Source organism: Thamnophis elegans, chromosome 16, assembly GCF_009769535.1.
Source record: "Thamnophis elegans isolate rThaEle1 chromosome 16, rThaEle1.pri, whole genome shotgun sequence".
NCBI lineage: Eukaryota > Metazoa > Chordata > Lepidosauria > Squamata > Colubridae > Thamnophis > Thamnophis elegans.
Window position 1 is genome coordinate 6,456,490 of NC_045556.1, and position 19,687 is coordinate 6,476,176.

A 19,687-nucleotide genomic window follows, 5' to 3' on the forward strand; every position below is an offset into this window, starting at 1 on the left:
CCGATCCCTGTCCTAGAGTTTTGAAGCAGCCTACTTTTAGCAGATCTTATTAGCCTCCATCTAAATCTAATGATGAATTTAACAGTCCTTTTGCCTCATTAAAAGGATATGAGAAGCTAGTAAGTGGTTTTTTTCCTCCAACAGTCAACCAAACCAAGTGGCTAAAATACTTCTGTAAAACTGTGGCCTTCACATGGACAGGGATTTTAGATTGGGAGCCAAAGCAGTATTGTAGCTTTCAAAATGCTCTCTCATTAGAGCCAATTAACTAAAGACACTCGCATCCATGATGACTACTTGGCCATGAAACGCTAAGCGGGGAACCAAAAAGCGAACACCATTGATCAATCAACAACACATATTTAAACATATCTAGGCTTTTAACATACCAAGGATTCCTAAAACACATGGGGAAAAAAAATCCCCTATACTAAGTCACCATAGCATAGAGTTTTAAAACCGAACACTCACCTCTACAAAACTATTAGTTATTAAATGCTGGTACTTTAATTTAACTTTTGAATCTGTGATCAGGCGCCTACAAAGAGAAGAGAAAGATAATATTCCATTCAGAAAACCTTGTTCCCTTTAAAGCCCAACCTTTTAAAGCTTTCAAGGAAAACAAACAGTTTCACTTAGCAATCAAACCGCAATATTTTAAGGAGTGGCTCTCCCCAAACTATCTTGCCCGTGCATTGCCCCCCCTCCCTGAGAAGTGCCAGCAATGAACTCGGTCAAATGCCAGGCCAAAAAGGAATGGGTTCGACTGAGGCAGTTTAAACTCACAGGGTTTTAATCGGACTATTTCAAATTTACGAATCAGGAAACGAATGGCTCGACTGTTTATATAGGAGTTAGACATGGGAACACCAAACTCCCCTGCAGTAATGTAATCTCCTCTGCCCCCCCCCCCGCCCCCCGTTTAACATGCAAATGCTAGAATCATTGTTCATATCACCCATCTCCTCCCTCTTAGGACTGCAGACTGTAACTTTGTTGCTTATGTCCTTACAATTTATATTGTTTCCTAGTATGATTTGATTGCTTATTTGTATCCTATGACTATCATTAAGTGTTGTACCTTATGATTCATGATGAATTTATTTTTTCTTTTATGAGAGCATATACATCAAAGTCCTTGTGTGTCCAATCACATTTGACCAATAAAGAATTCCATTCTATTCCTTCCATATTATATTTTATTTTATTATTTCCATATTATATTATATTCTTTCTATTCTATTCTAATTCCATTCTATTCTTTCCATATTCTATTCTATCCTATTCTTTCCATATTCTATTCTCTCCATATTCTATTCTATTCTAATTCCATTCTATTCTTTCCATATTATTTTCTATTCTCTCCATATTCTATTCCATTCTCTCCATATTCTATTCTATTCTTTCCATATTCTATTCCATTCTAATTCCATTCTATTCTTTCCATAATCTCTTCTATCCTACTCTTTCCATATGCTATTCTATTCTTTCCATATTTTATTCTATTCTATTCTAATTCCATTCTATTCTTTCCATATTCTATTCTATCCTACTCTTTCCATATTCTATTCTATTCTTTCCATATTTTATTCTATTCTAATTCCATTCTATTCTTTCCATATTTTATTCTATTCTTTCCATACTCTATTCTAATTCCATTCTATTCTTTCCATATTCTATTCTATCCTACTCTTTCCATATTCTATTCTTTCCATATTCTATTCTATCCTACTCTTTCCATATTCTATTCTTTCCATATTCTATTCTATTCTTTCCATATTCTATTCTATCATATTCTTTCCATATTCTATTCTATTCTTTCCATATTCTATTCTTTCCATTCTATTATATCCATATTCTATTTTATTTCATTCTATTTTATTTTATTCTAATTCCATTCTATTATTTCCATACTCTTTTCCTATTCTATTCTATTCTATTCTCTAAGAGACTATTGAGAAAGGACCTCTGAAGTCACTTTGAAAGGGTTACGACAGCCACCTCAAAAGGGCCAAATGGATACATTCAAACCCGACATATTTTATTCCTGGAAAGGATTACACAAGAGCCCAACTGTGTCAAGCAAGGCTGTGAGGCCATGAATTGGATTTATGAGATGACCTAATTTGGGCTTCAGAGTCCCTCTGCTTTGCTTCAAAGCCCTGAGAAGTTCGGTCCCAATTTTGGGTGGCTTAAGAAGAGAAACAATGCTTAACAACCTCAATCAATACAGTTCAAAGCCCGAGTTTTACACCACCGTTCTTCATCCCTCTGTCCCTTTATCTGCTTCCACCCCGCTCCCTTCTCATTATGACCCTCTAACAAAAGTACAAGTAATCCTAGAACCGTTTAGTGACCATTCCAAGTTACAACGGCACTGAAAAATGTGACATGACCATTTTTTCACTGGATCATTGAAGCATCTCCTTGGTCAGGCGGTCAAAATTCAGATGCTTGGCAACAGACTCGTATTTATGACGGTTGCAGGATCCCAGGGGTCATGTGATTTCCCCTTGGGTGACCTTCTGACAAGCCAAGTCAATGGGGAAGCCGGATTCACTTAACAACCGACTAACAACTAACTCAACCACTGCGGCGATTCCCTTAACAACGAGGCCCAGGAAGGTCGCAAAATGGGACTCACTTAACATAAACTCACTTAGCAACTGTCTTGTCTCATAAACTCACTTAACAACTGTCTTGCTTAGCCATGGAAATTTTGGACTGAACTGTGGTCGTATGTCGAGGACTATTTGTACAGGAAAAGAGGGGCCTGATGCTGCACCTTCATTCTTGATCAAACAATGGAGTAAGTAGCACTTGGTACCTATCAGGAGCACTTAAGATTTATATACCGCTTCGCAGTGCTTTACAGCCCTCTCTAAGCGGTTTACAGAGTCAGCCTCTTGCCCCACAACAATCTGGGTCCTCATTTTACCCACCTGGGAAGGACGGGAGGCTGAGTCAATCTTGATCCTGTCAGGATCGAACTCCTGACAGTGGGCAGAGTCATCCTGAAATACTACATTCTAACCACTGCGACATCACAGCCCTCCCTCCCTCCATTCCTTCCTTTACTTCCTTCCTTCCTTCCCACTTAACACTAGCAGTTAGACTTATATACCACTTCACAATACTTTCCAGGCCTCTCTAAGTGGTTTACAGAGTCAACCTCTTGCTCCCCAACAATCTGGGTCCTCATTTTACCCACCTCGGAAGGACGGAAGGCTGAGTCAACCTTGAGCCTGTCAGGATTGAACTGCGGGCAGTGGGCAGAGTCAGCCTGCGATACTGCTTTCTAACCACTGCGTCACCACGGCCCATGGCAAGAGAGGAAGGAGTGAGCCGCAAAAGCCCACTTTGGTGGGAAAAGTTCCCTGTTCCTGAGAACCTCCCCCCACCCCCCGGGGGACAAGAGTCCTGTGATGTTAACAACGCCGTTGACCCATCCCCCTCCACAGACGGTGGAGCCAAGCAACCGGTGCAAAAGCTCAGGAAATGCAAGTGTTACTGAAATGGCGCCAAGCGCAATACTTACATAACTGTATTGTCATCAACCAAGATATCACAGCCGTGAGCCGGGCATGAGATTGTCTAGCAAGGACATCCGAGAAGGGAAGGGAAGAAAGAGAAGACAGGGAAGAACACATCTGATTAGTTTAGGTATTTATTGATGTCTCTAAAAACAAAACCTCTAGAGAAGCTTTCCCTCCCCCCGCCCCAATTCCAGATCAGTGCAGTCTTATTCGGGCGGGCAAGGATAGTTGATGCGCAAAATATACATTGCAACGCTTATTGCAAAGCCTCTCAACTATCAAACGACAACCCGGCCTTCACGTGGTGCCCCCCGTTCCCACCAATCGGGCTCTGTTGACCCTTGGGACTGGCGTCCCCTTGGGTATATCCAGCCGAAACAGCTTCCATGGATCGCCGTAGTGGCGTCAAATTTCCATGGAAGTCGCCTATACCCACGATGGGTGAAGAGGCGTCAAGTACAAGTACAAGTGTCTTATTCATTTTACTTATATCCCTCCAGTGTTTCCCCACAACAACCCTGGGAAGGGAGTTAGGTTGAGAGAGGCTGGTCCAAAATCATGCAACTGACTTCTCTACTTAAGCCAGGACTAGAACTCACAACCTCCTGGTGATTGGCCCAAAGTCACCCAGCTGGCTTTCACGCCTAGGGAAGAACTAGAGCTCACAATCTCCTGGTGATTGGCCCAAAGTCACCCAACTGGCTTTCATGCCTAGGGAAGAACTAGAACTCACAATCTCCTGGTGATTGGCCCAAAGTCACCAAGTTGGCTTTCACGCCTAGGGAAGAACTAGAACTCACAATCTCCTGGTGATTGGCCCAAAGTCACCAAGTTGACTTTCACACCTAAGACAGGACTAGAACTCACTTTCCCCTGGTTTCTAGCCTGGTGCCTTGACCACTAGCCTCACAGTGCTTCCTTTCAAAGTGTCTCTATAGAGATTTAACCACTAGTCTAAACTGTCTTTCCTTCACCCGGCTTCCAGAGGCTATCTGAGGTGGGCTTCGGTTCCATGCTTCCCTTCTCCCCATAGATCTTAAAAGGAAAGGCCCAAGACAGCAAGACCCCACCCGGTTTTTCTCAGCAACTTCTCGGTTTCTACTGCTGGTGGTTCTGAAAAGTGCCAACAATACAAATTCTCAGCTGCTTCCCAATATTTTTTTATTTGGGGGTGTGTGTTTCATCAAAGGAACAGTTGGGAGCATGATGCCGCCCTTCCTTTAAAAATCTTCATTTCCGTATAAAGACAAGATGGGAGACTTTTACCTGTCCCATGCCCTCCTCCATTATTTTGGTAGTTAAATATTCACTCCAGCACTGCATGCAAAACTTATGTCCACACTCCAAGCCAGTGAAATACTGCAAAGACAAATCGTGGTTAGCGTTATTCGTTTTCACAGCTCTGAAACTGTAACGGTAGCATCTTTCTCAGGTCCAGAATAACACAGCGCAACCATTGAACCTCGTGGGCTTCGGGGGAGGTCTAGAGCCAAGGTGGCGCAGTGGTTAAATGCAGCACTGCAGGCTACTGCTAGATCAGCAGGTCAGCGGTTCAAATCTCACCGGCTCAGGGTTGACTCAGCCTTCCATCCTTCCGAGGTGGGTAAAATGAGGACCCAGATTGTTGGGGGCAATATGCTGACTCTCTGTAAACCGCTTAGAGAGGCCTGGAAGGCCTATGAAGCGGTATATAAGTCTACTGCTATTGCTATTGCTATTGCTATTGCCAAGGGTCTGCCCCAAACATTCATCTCAGCAGCCACTGACCAGGAAATGCACGCAGAATCCCTGGCACCCCCCCCCCCCCCAGTATCCCAATCAAGGCTGCCACCCTTCCTGAGCTTTTCGCACTCAAACAATGTAATTTAAGATGGCTAATGAACAAGCTGGCGTATTTGCCAAAATCTCCCATTAAGGCAACATATTTAGAACATGTCCAGATGTTGGAATTTTTAAGCCCGGCTTTGTATACTTAGAATAGAATAACAAGAGTTGGAAGGGACCTTGGAGGTCTTCTAGTCCAACTCCCTACTTAGGCAAGAAACCCTACACCGCTTCAGACCAATGGTTGTCTAATCTCTTCTTTAAAACTTCCAGTGTTCGAGCATTCACAACTTCTGGAGGCTGATTAATTGTTCTGTCAGGAAATGTCTCCATAGTTCTAAGTTGCTTCTCTCCTTGATTAGTTTCCACCCATTGCTTCTTGTTCTACACTCAGTTGCCTTGGGGAATAGTTTGACTCCCTCTTCTTTGTGGCAACCACTAAAATATTGGAACGCTGCTATTATGTCTCCCCTAGTCCTTCTTTCTATTAAACTAGACATACCCAGTTCCTGCAACCGTTCTTCATATGTTTTAGTCTCCAGTCCCCTAATTATCTTTGTTGCTCTTCTCTGCACTCTTTCTAGAGTCTCAACATCTTTTTTACATTGTGGCGACCAAATCTGAATGCCGTATTCCAAGTGTAGCCTTACCAAGGCCTTATAAAGTGGTATTAACACTTCATGTGATCTTGATTCAATCCCTGTTTATGCAGCCTAGAACTGTGTTGGCTTTTTTGGCAGCTGCTCTGCACAGCTGGCTCCTATTTAAATGGTTGCCCACTAGGATTCCAGGATACTTTATCCCTATCTATAGCATCTGCCAAACCTATTGGGCAATCAAGCACCTCTAATATTCTGGGGGTACAAGGATAGGTTGTCCTTGACTTACGACTGCAATTGAGCCCAGCATTACAGCTGCAAGTTGTTGCAGTCGTAAGTTGAGGCACACATGTGACCAGAAGTAATTTTCTGCGTTTTTTCACAGTCATTAAGAAACAAGTAATCTCCCAGGATATAAAGCACTGATTCCGTGGCCATTGTAACTTTGAATACTTGTAAAACGACTAATCATTAGGTGAGGACTACCTGTACAGAGGAACCTAGATCTGATTCACAAAGATCCCTTTAAATATTTTTGTGATCAAAATATGTAACTCTGGGAGACACCGATTCCGAATGTTTACAATTCTCCCACTTTGATGGTAAAACCAGCATGATACTTTCCGACTCTGCTGCTCCAGAAGCTGTGCAATCATTTTGAGGATCGCAAATTTCAACCATCTTATACGTGCAGATCTACATGTGTCTCTAAAGCCCCGTAGGTGAAGCATATCCAAAGGTCTTTAAGAAGCAGAAATCGGATCACAAGACAGGCATGATAAGCAGAGACAGGAAAGGGAAATGATATTAGGGAGGTATTTAACGAGGGGTGGGGGGAGAAACCAGAATCATTGGTATGTAATCAGGTCTCTTCTACTGCAGAAGAAAAAGGCGTTTGAATATTTCTTCTTTCTCCCTCAAGATTTTAGAGATTATTTATCTGGCATTTATTGCTCTATTTGTGCAATCTTAGGTCTTACCTTTTATCTGTAAGCAGGCCTGCAAATTACACACAGATACCGTATTTTTCGGAGTATAAAACGCACTTTTTTCCCTCAAAAAAGAGGCTGAAAATCTGGGTGCTGCTTATACACTGAATGCAGCATTTTTGGCCTCCCAAAACCCCGCCCCCTTCACCAAAATGGCCGTGCATAGCCTTTAGGAGGCTTTCAGAATGCTCCTGGGGGCTGGGGAGGGCAAAAATGAGCGAAAAACAGGCCGTTTTTTGCTCAATCCCCCCCCCAGCCCCCAGGAGCACTCTGAAAGCCTCCTAAAGGCTATGCAGCCCCCCCTTTCTTTTTACAAAATAATGGGCCGTTTTGGGGAAGTCTGCAGAGTGCAAAAACTTTTTTAAAAAAATTTGCCTCTTCGAAATCTTGGTGCGTCTTATACTCTGAAAAATATGGTAGCTAAGGAGATATGTATGTATGTATGTATGTATGTATGTATGTATGTATGTATGTATGTATGTATGTATGTATGTATGTATTCAAGTTATAGGTTGCACAATTTGGAAGGCACTCACCGAATTCGGATAGTTGAGATAGCAGATCTGACACGGCATGTCCTGGGCAGATGATCTGGTGTTCATCTGACGTGTTCGAGACTTTTTACTAGGATTAATGACGTGACATTCCGCAAAGAGCTTCTCCAGGTTGCCGTCAAAGTACCTACCCAAAGAAGAATGAAGCTTAATGAATAATGATAATAAAAAAATCCCTCTGAAAAATCCACCTTAAAAAATAATAATGCTGAAAACAATTCCAGCCGGCAATGCTGGAGCTCTGGGGCCTGTATACAAACTCAAAGTTTTCTGTGTTTTAACTCATCTGTTAGCTAGAAGAGGCAGATGGGCTTGCTTATCTAAATCCACAAAACTATTGCTCGTGTTTCTGTTTTTAAAACGACAAAATGCACTGTGAAAATAGTGGTAGGCCACCCTGCTACAAAGGGTCACTTCAGGGCACAAATCCCTGTTGCTGTGTAAGCATCTAATGGGTTTATGGATATATTTTCTCTCTCTGTCTTTCTCTCTCTGTCTCTGTCTTTCTCTCTCTCTCTCTCTGTTTCTCTCTGTCTTTCTCTCTCTGTGTCTGTCTTTCTCTATATATATTTCTCTATGTCTTTCTCTGTCTTTCTCTCTCTCTCTTTCTCTGTCTTTCTCTCTGTGTCTTTCTCTCTCTCTGTCTCTCTCTCTCTGTCTTTCTCTCTCTGTCTTTCTCACTCTCTCTATGTCTCTCTGTCTTTCTGTGTGTGTCTGTGTTTGTGTCTCTCTTTTTGTCTCTCTCCGTCTGTGTGTCTGTCTCTCTTGCTTTGTCTATCTCTCCCTGACTCTCTCTCTCTCACCCACACACATATACAATCACATTAAATTTACAAATAAATACAAGCTGTAACTAAAGAGTTGCCTTCCATCTTGCCAAACACAACTCTTGATACAATCAATGCCAGTGGGGAAAACTGAAGGGTCAGGGTAGGAATAGACCGTCCTGGAGAAAGAGGATCGCAGAGAGTCAACTTCAATGTCATCTTTATCATCACAAAGACTCAACATCAATTTGATGACCCAACACCAATCAATAAACACATTAAAAAATATTCAGCCACAGGAATGCAGCCCCGTGTACAAAAGCTTTCAAAATAACATTGTCTTCAGCAATTAAACATTACATTAGAACTGTTAATAGACAACACAACATTTTCCTTCCTTCTGTTGTTTCAGGAGCTCAAGTTATGCTTCTAGAAAAAAAGTCTCAAACTGGATACATTCTCCCTGGTGATGAAGAAACATTTTCTAGCCTACCAGGTTGTCTTAAAAGTGATTTGGAATTAGATATCAAAAACTAAAAGTGAAAAATCATTCCTTCCACAGATTAATGCTTGTAGATAAAACTCTCCAACACGAAAAATATTCCAAATGCCTGCAAAGCCCTCATATTTCAAGAGATGCTGAACAGACCATCCTATCAACTCCAAAATTTCTAGGGAAGGTTGTGGAGAATGGTGGTATGATTAATTGCAACTAGATAAGGTAAAGGTTCCCCTCACACATATGTGCTACTCGTTCCTGACTCTAGGGGGCGGTGCTCATCTCCGTTTCAAAGCTGAAGAGCCAGCGCTGTCCGAAGACGTCTCCCCTGGTCATGTGGCCAGCATGACTCAACGCCAAAGGCGCATGGAACGCTGTGACCTTCCCACCAAAGGTGGTTCCTATTTTTCTACTTGCATTTTTTACATGCTTTCGAACTGCTAGGTTGGCAGAAGCTGGGACAAGTAACGGGAGTTCACTCCGTTACCCGGCGCCAGGGATTCAAACCTCCAAACTGCTGACCTTTCTCATCGACAAGCTCAGCTTCTTACCCACTGAGCCACTATGTCCCTTTTGCAACTAGATAAAGCCAGTCAGTTAATTATACTGATAAGGCTCCTGACTATAGTTGTGAGTTAAGCATTTTAACTCGTAAGGCCATTTTGGGCACCTTTCCAAGTTTGGATTTCTTTATCACACTCAGAAGTCTGTTAACTAAACAACCATATTTTGGCCCAACAGATAAGGCCAAAGCCACATTATATCTCGTGACATAAATTTTACTAAGCTAGTTCCGATACCAGGGCAGCTAGCACTGACGCAGCTTATGTCTCTATGCCAATTGTTTCTATTAATTTTTTTTTTAAAAATCCCTTTTATCTCATGTTACAAATACCTTAACTTTATTCCACAACAAATTCCAAACTGTTAGCATCTTTGGTTAAGGATGGGCGGCATAATGGCGCCACACATTTTTTAAAGTATGTGGTGAGAGATATGGAATTATACCACCCAGGCTGAATTTATGAATTGGGTAAGGAATTTTTCAAAAGAACCAAACCATTAATTTTCCAATAACTGGCCCAAGACACATTTTTCCTCCTCTCCTCCCAAGGGACCTCAATGGGCGTCTTTGATTTCTAAGTAGCCTCAAATGTCAAGGGCCTGGCTCACAAACATAACCCATTTTCTACTCCTTATTTGTTTAAAGAATGTAAGAATCACAAGAGTTGAGTTCTTGCTATTCTGTCTACCCAGGAGAAAAACCAAGTAATTATCAGAGAGTTGTTTTTTTTTCTGATTGAGTTTCTTTAACTATATCATTAGTCAGTTGAGCCATTGCCTCACTGTTGCAGGATGGAGAACCAATTTTAGGAATACGTTTCTAATCAATAATGCAAACGTTTCAATATTTATTGTGAAGCTTTCTTGATGGCTGCCTCCGAAGGAGGAAAATAAATAAACCCCTTACATATAATCACTTGAGAACAACGAACTTCTCCTAGCCAACCTCTTGCCATTTCCACCCATCCAGTCATCGACTACAGGACTGCAAAACTTGGCAACTTTAAGACCTATGGACTTCAATTCCCAGAATTCCTCTGCCAGCTATGCTGGTTGAGTAACGTATTTTTTGGAGATGCACCTCCCCCCCTAAAAAAATTAAAAAAAGAGGGTGCGTCTTATACACTGAATATAGCATTTTTGGCCCCCTGAAACCCTGCCTGCTCTGCAAAAATGGATGTGCAGAAGGTTTGGGAGGCTTGCAAAGTGCTCCTGGGGGCTGGGGAGGGCAAAATCGAGCAATAAAACGGGCCTCTTCTGCCCCCCAGCATGCAGGAGCACTCTACAAGCCTCCCAAAGCTCTGCATCACACACCCCCTTTTTATGCAAAAAACAAGGTGTGCAGAGGGTTTGGGAGGCCTGAAGAGTGCAAAAACCTTTTTAAAAAATGTATCTCTTCAAAATCATGGTGCGTCTTATATTCCGGTGCGTCTTATAGTCTGAAAAATACAATAATCCCGGGAGTTGAAGTCCACAGGTCTTCAAAGAGTTTGGAGATCCCTTGACCAAGACCAACTTCCGGTCCGTGTACACACAGAGAACCCCCCCCCCCCCCACACACACACACACTTACCTCTCCATCAGTTTTTCTTTATCCCAGTTGAAATGGCTGAGGAGTATCCTGGTGATGGTGGCCGGATTCTAGAAGAGGAAGAAGGAAAGTCATTTTAAGAAATGGGAGCAGCAGCTCTGCCCTTTCTCCCAAAACTTTATCCCCACCTCTCCCAATTATATCTGATATAACCGGCATAATTATTTCAAAGGCAAAAATCCAAGTTGAAACCAGTTGCCTGGTCAATAATGAGCGAAATCTAAAATTGTGGAACCTAAATTTTTCCTTATGGCACTTTTGGCTGTGGAATACGTCTCACAGAAGTCCCCAGTCCGCTAAAACACACCAGAGACTAAGGATACTGGTGGGCTTTCTGAACTTGGTTGTTTTCCTCCAGATGTTTCATGACCCAACTAGGTAACATCATCAGTGTCAAAAGGAAGTGGGATTTGCAGGGTGGAGGAAGAGGACTGCTGTGGGGTCCTTGGTGCTCTCTGAGCTTGTTTTCCTTGCAGATTACCAACTAGGTAATATCATCAGTGTTAGAAGGGGGATGGGGGGGAGGAGGATTGTGGGGTCCGTGGTGTTCCTGGGTGTTGCCTTGCAGATGTTTCATTTCCCAAACTAGGGCTAGAAGGGAGGGGGGGGGGGTCTGTGGAGAAGGAGGGTTGTGGGGTAGCTTGGTTTTTATTCTTGCAGATGTTTCATCATTCAGACCAGGTAACATTATCAGTGCTAATGAAACAGTCTGCAGGAAAACCACCCAGCTCAGAGAGCACCAAGGACCCCTCGTTTCAACCCTGAGCTACAAATAATTCTCCTTTATTGGTACGTTAGATGAGAACATGGAGCCTGTACAATAATGTACACTAGATCTAGAATGCTTGGCTTTAATTCATTTTCTTTCTTAATACATTCAGGCAATGTTAAGACCAGACTCCCAACAGGCTAACTCAAGAGTCCGACTACCGTGTTTCCCCGAAAATAAGACAGGGTTGTTAGGAATATAATCTAACAGTTGGGTTGGCAATATATAAATCACGAAACAATGCTACAGCTGTTTCTTTAAATCATACTGTAAAATGTAAATGGTTGCTGTTTTCCTCAATCGGCCATAAGAAGGAGCCAGAATGACTGTTAGCTCTCTGTTTGTTAGATGCTGGGCTGATCTGATCTGAGTGTTTTTGGAAGCTGCCTGTTAGAAAGTGCCGTGAGCTATTGTAGGTTTTGCAACTGGTAGCAAACTTTGTGTACCAGGCTGATTATATGATTACTGGACTATGTTATTTGGATTATCCCTTAACTGAAAGACGTTGATGACTGACTGTCTTATCCGTGTATGACTTGGACTGTTTGATGGACTCGGATACCTCTATTTCCACGAAAGTAAAAGCCTATTTAAAATGCAGTGTCTCTGTATGCTGGTTTGTGTGTTCTCCAACACAACTTTCACAACGCTTCTCTAAACATACTCGCTCTCCCAACAGGAGATTACATAATAAGGGTCTTATTTTCTTTTGACACCCCCCCCCCGGAAATAAGCACTTGGCCTTATTTTCGGGGAGTCTTATTATTTTTGAGGTGCAGGAGGTGGCGAGCGTGGTCACCTCATAGCTGCTGCTGCTTTGCAATATTTTTGGGGAGGGCTTATTTTAGAGCAAGTGCTCAAAAGCCCGATTGGGCTTCTTATCCGAGGAGGTCTGGGGAAACAGCCTTAAAAAAAAATCCAGATTTTAAGTTATTCTGAATGTTCCATGCTATTTACATACTCCACAGATCCCAATGAAACGAAAAAGGATTACTAGTACAGATTTCCACAAATAGAAAGGCAGGTAAGACATATAAGTATAATCCTCTTAGCTATTAAATGTCAGTTTAATGTTTCATTGTGCAACTTGACTTGCTGTTGCATAAGTGAAGGACCATTCTCCAGGCACAACAAATAGCTCAGCCCAGCTGACACATACCAGGAACATTCACATCTCATCATAAACAAAATATCTGGGAAATCAAGGCTTAATGCAAGCAAAGCAAGCTCCTGCATGCAGTAAGGTAGCTCCCACTTCGCTCCTCCTGGAGGAGGGAGCTGCAGAACTAACCAGAAATGCCTTCTCTAGTTTACCTATCCACCATGGTAATCTCTGGCAGAAGAAACCAAACGGATCAAAGGAGGACGCACCAGAAAACCAGAATTTTTGGGAGATTCCACCCTATCATGACTTGCAAAGAAGGCTCAATATTTAGAAGATTGAGGTTTGTGCAGAGAAGAGCAACAAAGATGATTAGGGGACTGGAGGCTAAAACATATGAGGAACAGTTGCAGGAACTGGGGATGTGTAGTTTAATGAAAAGAAGGACGAGGGGAGACATGATAGCAGCCTTCCAGTATCTCAGGGGTTGCCACAAAGAAGAGGGAGTCTAGCTATTATCCAAGGCACCTGAGGGCAGAACAAGAAGCAAGGGGTGGAAACTAATCAAGGAGAGAAGCAACTTAGAACTAAGGAGAAACTTCCTGACAGTGAGAGCAATTAATCAGTGGAACAGCTTGCCTCCAGAAGTTGTGAATGCCCCAACACTGGAAGTCTTTAAGAAGATGTTGGATAGCCATTTGTCTGAAATGGTATAGGGTTTCCTGCCTAGGCAGGGGGTTGGATTAGAAGACCTCCAAGGTCCCTCCCAACTCTGCTATTGCATTGAGATATAAACAGTGTGGCTTTGGTTTTTCTGATATTTGGCTTTATTTCACATTAAGTAGCATTTACAATATGAGTACAGGTAGTCCTGACTGCTCTTTAGAAGGTCAAATCCTGAAGAGGAAACTCAAAGGCTTTGGCCACCTAAGGAAAAGGAAGGACTCACCGGAGAAGAGCCAGATTCTGGGAAAGATTGAGGGCAAAAGAAGAAGGGGACGTCAGAGAAGGAGGTGGCTGGATGGAGTCACCGAAGCAGTTGGCATGAGCTTCAATGGACTCCAGAGGATGGTAGAGGACAGTAAGGCCTGGAGGAACATTGTCTATGGGGTCCCAATGACACAACTTCGCAACTAACAACAACAAAAGTTCTTGACTTACAACACTTCATTTAGTGACCATTCCAAGTTACGACACAGAAAAAAACTGACTTATGAATCTTTTTCACAGTTACGAACATTGCAGCAGCCCCCAAGGTGACATGATTAAAAATCAGGCGCTTGGCAACCGACTCATATTTATGACGGTTGCAGTGTCCCCGGGGGGGTCGTGTGATCAGCGGGGAAGGCAGATCCACTTAAAAGCCACATGACTAGGTTAACAACTGGAGTGATTCACTTAACAACAATGGCAAGAAAATGGGGCAAAAGTAAGTTAACCAATGTCTCGCTTAGCAACTGAAAATTTGGCCTCGTAAGTCGAGGACTGCCTGTATTTGACAAAGGAGATAAAATTTATTAATTTTTAAGGCACGACTGTGCAGCCTTTGCTGTCAGATGTAAAAGAAACTTTGAATGGAATATACTACTAAACTATTAAAGAACTACTAAAAGTTTTATTCCCCATCCAGGCTATACTGTCCCTGCTAAATGTAGAACACCATAACCTATTTATTCACTGGTGAGACTGCTGATAAATCAAATTTTATTTGGCTGTCAATCCCACGCACACATTATCTGGCAGTATTTCCATGAACGCCTCATATATTCTTTCCAATTCTGTCTCATATGCTGTATGCAAAGAAGGGTCAGGTTCCTGTCTGTATTATTTTAGTGCTAATGTTTACCTCTTTGTACCGTTCATTAAAGCCAGTATCATTATTACAGCTAGGAAGAAGGGGGGGGGGGGGAATGAGCAGAAATGGCTTAGAAAAAAACTCATGATGGATCAAATGATCTCCACCGAGGAAGTCTATTAGTGTTCTGACCTAAGCTCCCTTAACAAGCATGAAGCAAAGTCTTGGTCCTGGCAAAACCCCTTTTATTTACACGACTGTAAATTCACAGTCAGCCAGGCTTGGCAAACAGTCTTTCAGAGGAATGTTTGTCCACACAAACCTTATCTCGTTTGGAGAGCTGCCAGATAATTAGTTTCCAAACACAGGGCAAGGCAGCACTTGACACAGAGTCTCTTATAGTCACAAACAGAACTTTCCATTCTTGAAACGACTGAAGGAATGAATTGTTTCCTGCAAAAGCCCCCTCCCCATTCGCTCCTCTTTTGTTTCCTATGGGAGGGACCAATCACCTCCAAGGTGTGGCTTTACTCCCAAGTCGGCTCTGCTTTCTTAGTTGTTCTTGTCTCCTGGCAGCTCTGCGCATGTGCACACTGGGAACAGGCTCCAGCTGTTCCTCTGCCTCACTGCTGTCTAGCTCCCGCTCGGCTTCTGACGCAGAGCCCTCATCTGAGCTTTCTTCAACCCCCAAGACTGGCCCACATTCCTCCCCAACCTCTTCGCTGTCTGACTCTGCTGCCAGTTCCATTGGCTGCTGGCGGGCCACAATAATTAGCAGTTCTGAAGCAAAAGTGAATTTTCTCCTTCAAGAGTTCAGACTTTTTTTTTTTAAACTACATTCACAGATGTTCCTTGAAAATGGAATTGTGGCTCTGCTATGCGTGCTTCCCATGGAGAAAATCCCAGGTTCAACCCACATTTGCAAACAGAGCTGGCGAAGACTCCTGCCTAAAACCCTAGAAATGGAATCCAAGCAAATAAGGCTACAGATCCCACCAGGGGGAGGAAGGGTTTCGTTTGCATGTATTTGATGAATGGTTTAAGGTTTTAAGGTTTAAGGTTTATTGTATTTATATGCCGCCCTATTCCCCGAGGGACTCAGGGCGGCTAACAAACCCAAGGGGGGGGGGGGTAAACAAGAAGGGAGTACAACAAACAGGTACCAAGAGAATTTAAAAGACAGTCAACAGTCACACAATTCGAGGGGGGAAGGGAACTCGTCAACCCCAGGCCTGCCGGCACAGCCAGGTTTTAACAGCTTTGCGGAAAGCCTGGAGAGAGGTGAGGGTCCGAATCTCTGCGGGGAGTTCGTTCCAAAGGGCCGGAGCAGGGTTATTGCCCTTTATTCAGAAAAAAAAAAAGTATTTTTCAAGGATTTATTGTTCATACAATAACAAAAAGCCTTCCCAACTTGGAAGGGTTTAACCTCTGCAATTTTTGACTTTATTCAGAGATGTAAGTATGTAAAAGTAATTAAATGTAACATCCATGTGATGGGTAAGGATGCCACTGTATTTGATCATCAGAGAATGCAAAAGGAACAGGAATAGAATGCAGTCTGATTTAAATATAATTCGAGTCTATTTTTAGGATATGTAAGACAAATATGTCTGTAAAATCAGCTCTGGGGAACAAGTGGACATATCCACATTCAGTTTTCTTGGCAAATATACAGAAATGTTTTGCCAATGCCTTCTTTGGGAATTTTGTTTATTACTTCTCAAAACAATGAATTGACCAGACAATCTTCCATCAAGTTTACATGAAAAGATAAAATTGGATGTTGAAACAATTTCATTTGATGCTACCAACCGAAGCATTTTTTAATAAATATTCCCCCCCCTCCCTTTAAAAAATTATCTCCAGAATTCAGGACAAATGTCACAGGCCTTCACTAAATACAGCTAAAAGATCTGTTAACTCTAATCGTTAACCCAAAGTCCTACCTATTTAGAAAATATTTGCAGCCTAAAAAAAAAAAAACATCCAAGTTCAGTCATTTTATTCTAAGGCAACATGTTACATAACACTTCTTTTCTAGTTAGATCTGTGCTAGCATGATAATCTATGTACTCTGTTGCTCTAAGACTGTGAGTGATTAAAAGAGAGAGAGAGAGAGAGATCAGCTGTCCAGCCCCTGCAGACAGCCCTTCTGAAGTTAAAAATATATCCAGGATCTTTAAGGCCATTTCAACATTACAAGCGATAGCTTCAGTAATGGTATTAATTTCTGGGACGGCTGTCACAATTAGTTCCGGTTCTATTTTACAGCCACAGACACTAAGGAAAGCTCTGTGTGAGCTGAAGAAGCTTCTTGGATGAGAAGCAAAATATTTTCAAAGAAAAACCCAGAAACTCTAGTTGCCCCTTGAAAAATAGCACCTTTGGGGCAACTGAGAATCTCCATAGAGATAGTGGCTTTCCAACTTCGCTACAGAGTTCTCTCCACTGTTCTAACATTGCTTCCTCTCCCAAGGAACATCAGCTGTTCACTTTAATCTCAAAATATGTGAAAGGCTAGATGACTCAAAGCCCCCCCCCCTTTTTCACATCATAGCTTAACGAGAAGCCTTGCAGTTCAAGGCCAACAACCAAACCACCATTCCCCAGCATCAAACGTATTGCTTTTCCGATTCGCTACAAAATATAAATTTAATCATTCTCACAGCCAATGCTATCAGAGGAGAGAAGCGTTAGTCCACTTCCACTGTAAGGGGGGGAAAAAAATCCAGCTATATAAAAGGTAAATAAGTTGAATGCAGGCTGAAAGAGAGATGGCCACAGTGTTGCAATTTGTGCAAACTTCAGTGTTGCAATTTGCAGGACCAGGAAATCCTTCCAAATATTCAACCTAAATAATCAGGATTATCGATTTCTGAGGATATTGTAGCAATAATGGAAATCATAACCGTTTTTTTAAAATCATCAATATTTTCCCATTTGGGATAATATTTGGGCAGAGTAACAAACTTGGTTAAAATCAAAGTTCCTAAAACATGGGAGAGGTTTCCTCCAGATCTTTGAGCAGAAATAGATACAATCTACTAGATCAGTGTTTCTCAACCTTGGTGACTTTAAGTCCTGTGGACTTCAACTCCCAGAATCCCCCAGCCAGCTGTGCTGGCTGGAGGATTCTGGGACTTGAAGTCCACAGGACTTAAAGTCACCAAGGTTGAGAAACACTGTACTAGATACAGTAGATTGGCCCACACGCACATTGTGAATTAGTTCACAGCTGGATGGAATAGTCTTCCACGGAGGGTTTTGGACCACAACCAACCTCCCTGGTCCAGACAGATGTTTTTCAACTTCGCAATCTAGGGCTGAGAGTCAGCCGGCTTCCTTGCCTACGGCAGAATTCGAATCTGGGTCTCTCTCGAATTCCCAGCAACTCCAAGGAAAATGGCAGAGAAACGCTTATTGCTCGATAGGGGAAAAATTGCAAAATAAAATCTCCAGTAGATTAAAAACACCCAAGTGACAACAAATGGCTTCATATCAGCCTCCCAGTAATAGTTTTAAGTGTTACTGGGTACTATTTTTTAAAAAAATTGGAAGAATTCCAAATGTCAAAACCTACCTCAAGTCACTTACGGAGTCTATGCACAACAAATCGGGTCGCCCTCAACTTACGACGGTTCATCTAGTGACAGTTCAAAGTTACAACGGCATTGAGAAAAGTGACTTGTGAGCGTTTTTCACACTTAACAACTGTCATGAGATGAAAATTCAGATACTTCGCAACTGATTCACATTTATGATGGTTGCAATGCCCTGGGGCCATGTATGACAAGAGCCAGATTCACTTAACAACAGTGTTGCTAATTTAACTGTTGCAGTGATTCACTTAACAACCATGGCAAGAGAGTTCGTAAAACAGGGCAAAAATTCGCTGAAATGTTTTCACTTAGCAACAAAAATCTGGGGCTGAAATTGTAGTTGTAAGCCGAGGAGTACCTGTAATGCCATTGTGAATTAACCCTCTGTAGCCAGCATGTGGTTTGCTTTCATACATACAAAGCAAAGAAAAATACACAAGGTGGGTGCTTTTTACTGTCCAAAAAAGTACAATCCTTTGGTAAGCAACGGAATTTCTTACGTACAGTGGAGCAAGCTTGAAGTTTACCATACAAGCCAAGAACGTGGCAATGGTTTGAATCGGACACCAGCAGAGGTAGTATTCTGGAGAACCAGTAGCCCACCAAGCCACGCCCACAGAACCGGTAGTAAAATAATTTTTGAATCCCACTGCTGGACACCAGGTCGTAATGGTATGTACATCCCAAACCAACACACTTCATATTCAATTTTCTTCTCCTTCTCCGCAGCCTTTAAAAAATAATATTAAGGCAAATGAAATGTTCAGAGGCTTCGTGTTTCCAAAATATTAAAACGTTTTGGACTGCAAAGAGCAATCTGGCCCACATTTCATTTCAGAAGGGCCAAAAACAGAGGCTTAGCATCTTTGTATTAGGTACTCTGGAAGCCATTAAATGCCAGCTATTTAAAAGGAACGCACCTGTATTCACATATGAGGAGATAAAGCCACCTGACAATATTCTTTTTGCAGGGTTTCCTGGCAATATTTGAATCCTTCTCAAGCAATATATATAACATTTACAATTTAAGGACAAGTTTACCTAAATGCCACCCTGAAGTCCTTCTGACATGCCACCTCACTTGACTAGAGTGGCAACTTGCTCCTCTCTCAATCCCAAAATTAACAAAAGAAACAAAGAGACAAACCATGAAAGGGCCTTAATTCTAATCTTTATTTCGTGAAAAAAAAAATTGATTACCTAGCAATCTGAACCTAGGGTCAAGAGTTGAGAGACGGGTTAATTCTAATGTTTATTTCGTGAATAAAATTTGACTACCTAGCAATCCGCAGCAAGGGTCAAAAGTTGAGAGACCCGTTCATATAAAGAAACAGTGTGATTCCAAGATAAGTCTTAACAAATAACGCCTTCTTAAATCTGACCTTGAACCTGCCAGACACAAAAACATCCTTCACTGGCAATCTTTACATTGCGCCTCTGTATCGAAGATTAAGAGCAAGGTAAGCTCTGGATTTGGGCCTGGTTCAATTAGAATTGGG

At 42.2% G+C, this 19,687-nt stretch overlaps 1 protein-coding gene across 2 annotated transcripts in view; it reads right to left on the reverse strand.

Moving 5' to 3' along the window:
* Positions 1–19,687, reverse strand: part of LOC116519015 (E3 ubiquitin-protein ligase ARIH1) — a 34,387-nt gene that overhangs the window by 11,029 nt on the left and 3,671 nt on the right. For both annotated transcript variants that reach the window (XM_032232629.1, XM_032232630.1), the window contains exons 2-6: positions 10,906–10,973; positions 7,485–7,629; positions 4,803–4,895; positions 3,539–3,594; positions 472–538 (exon numbers count right to left, since the gene is read on the reverse strand). In XM_032232629.1, coding sequence (XP_032088520.1) covers positions 472–538; positions 3,539–3,594; positions 4,803–4,895; positions 7,485–7,629; positions 10,906–10,973 — 429 coding nt within the window. The remainder of the gene's footprint in view (positions 1–471; positions 539–3,538; positions 3,595–4,802; positions 4,896–7,484; positions 7,630–10,905; positions 10,974–19,687) is intronic.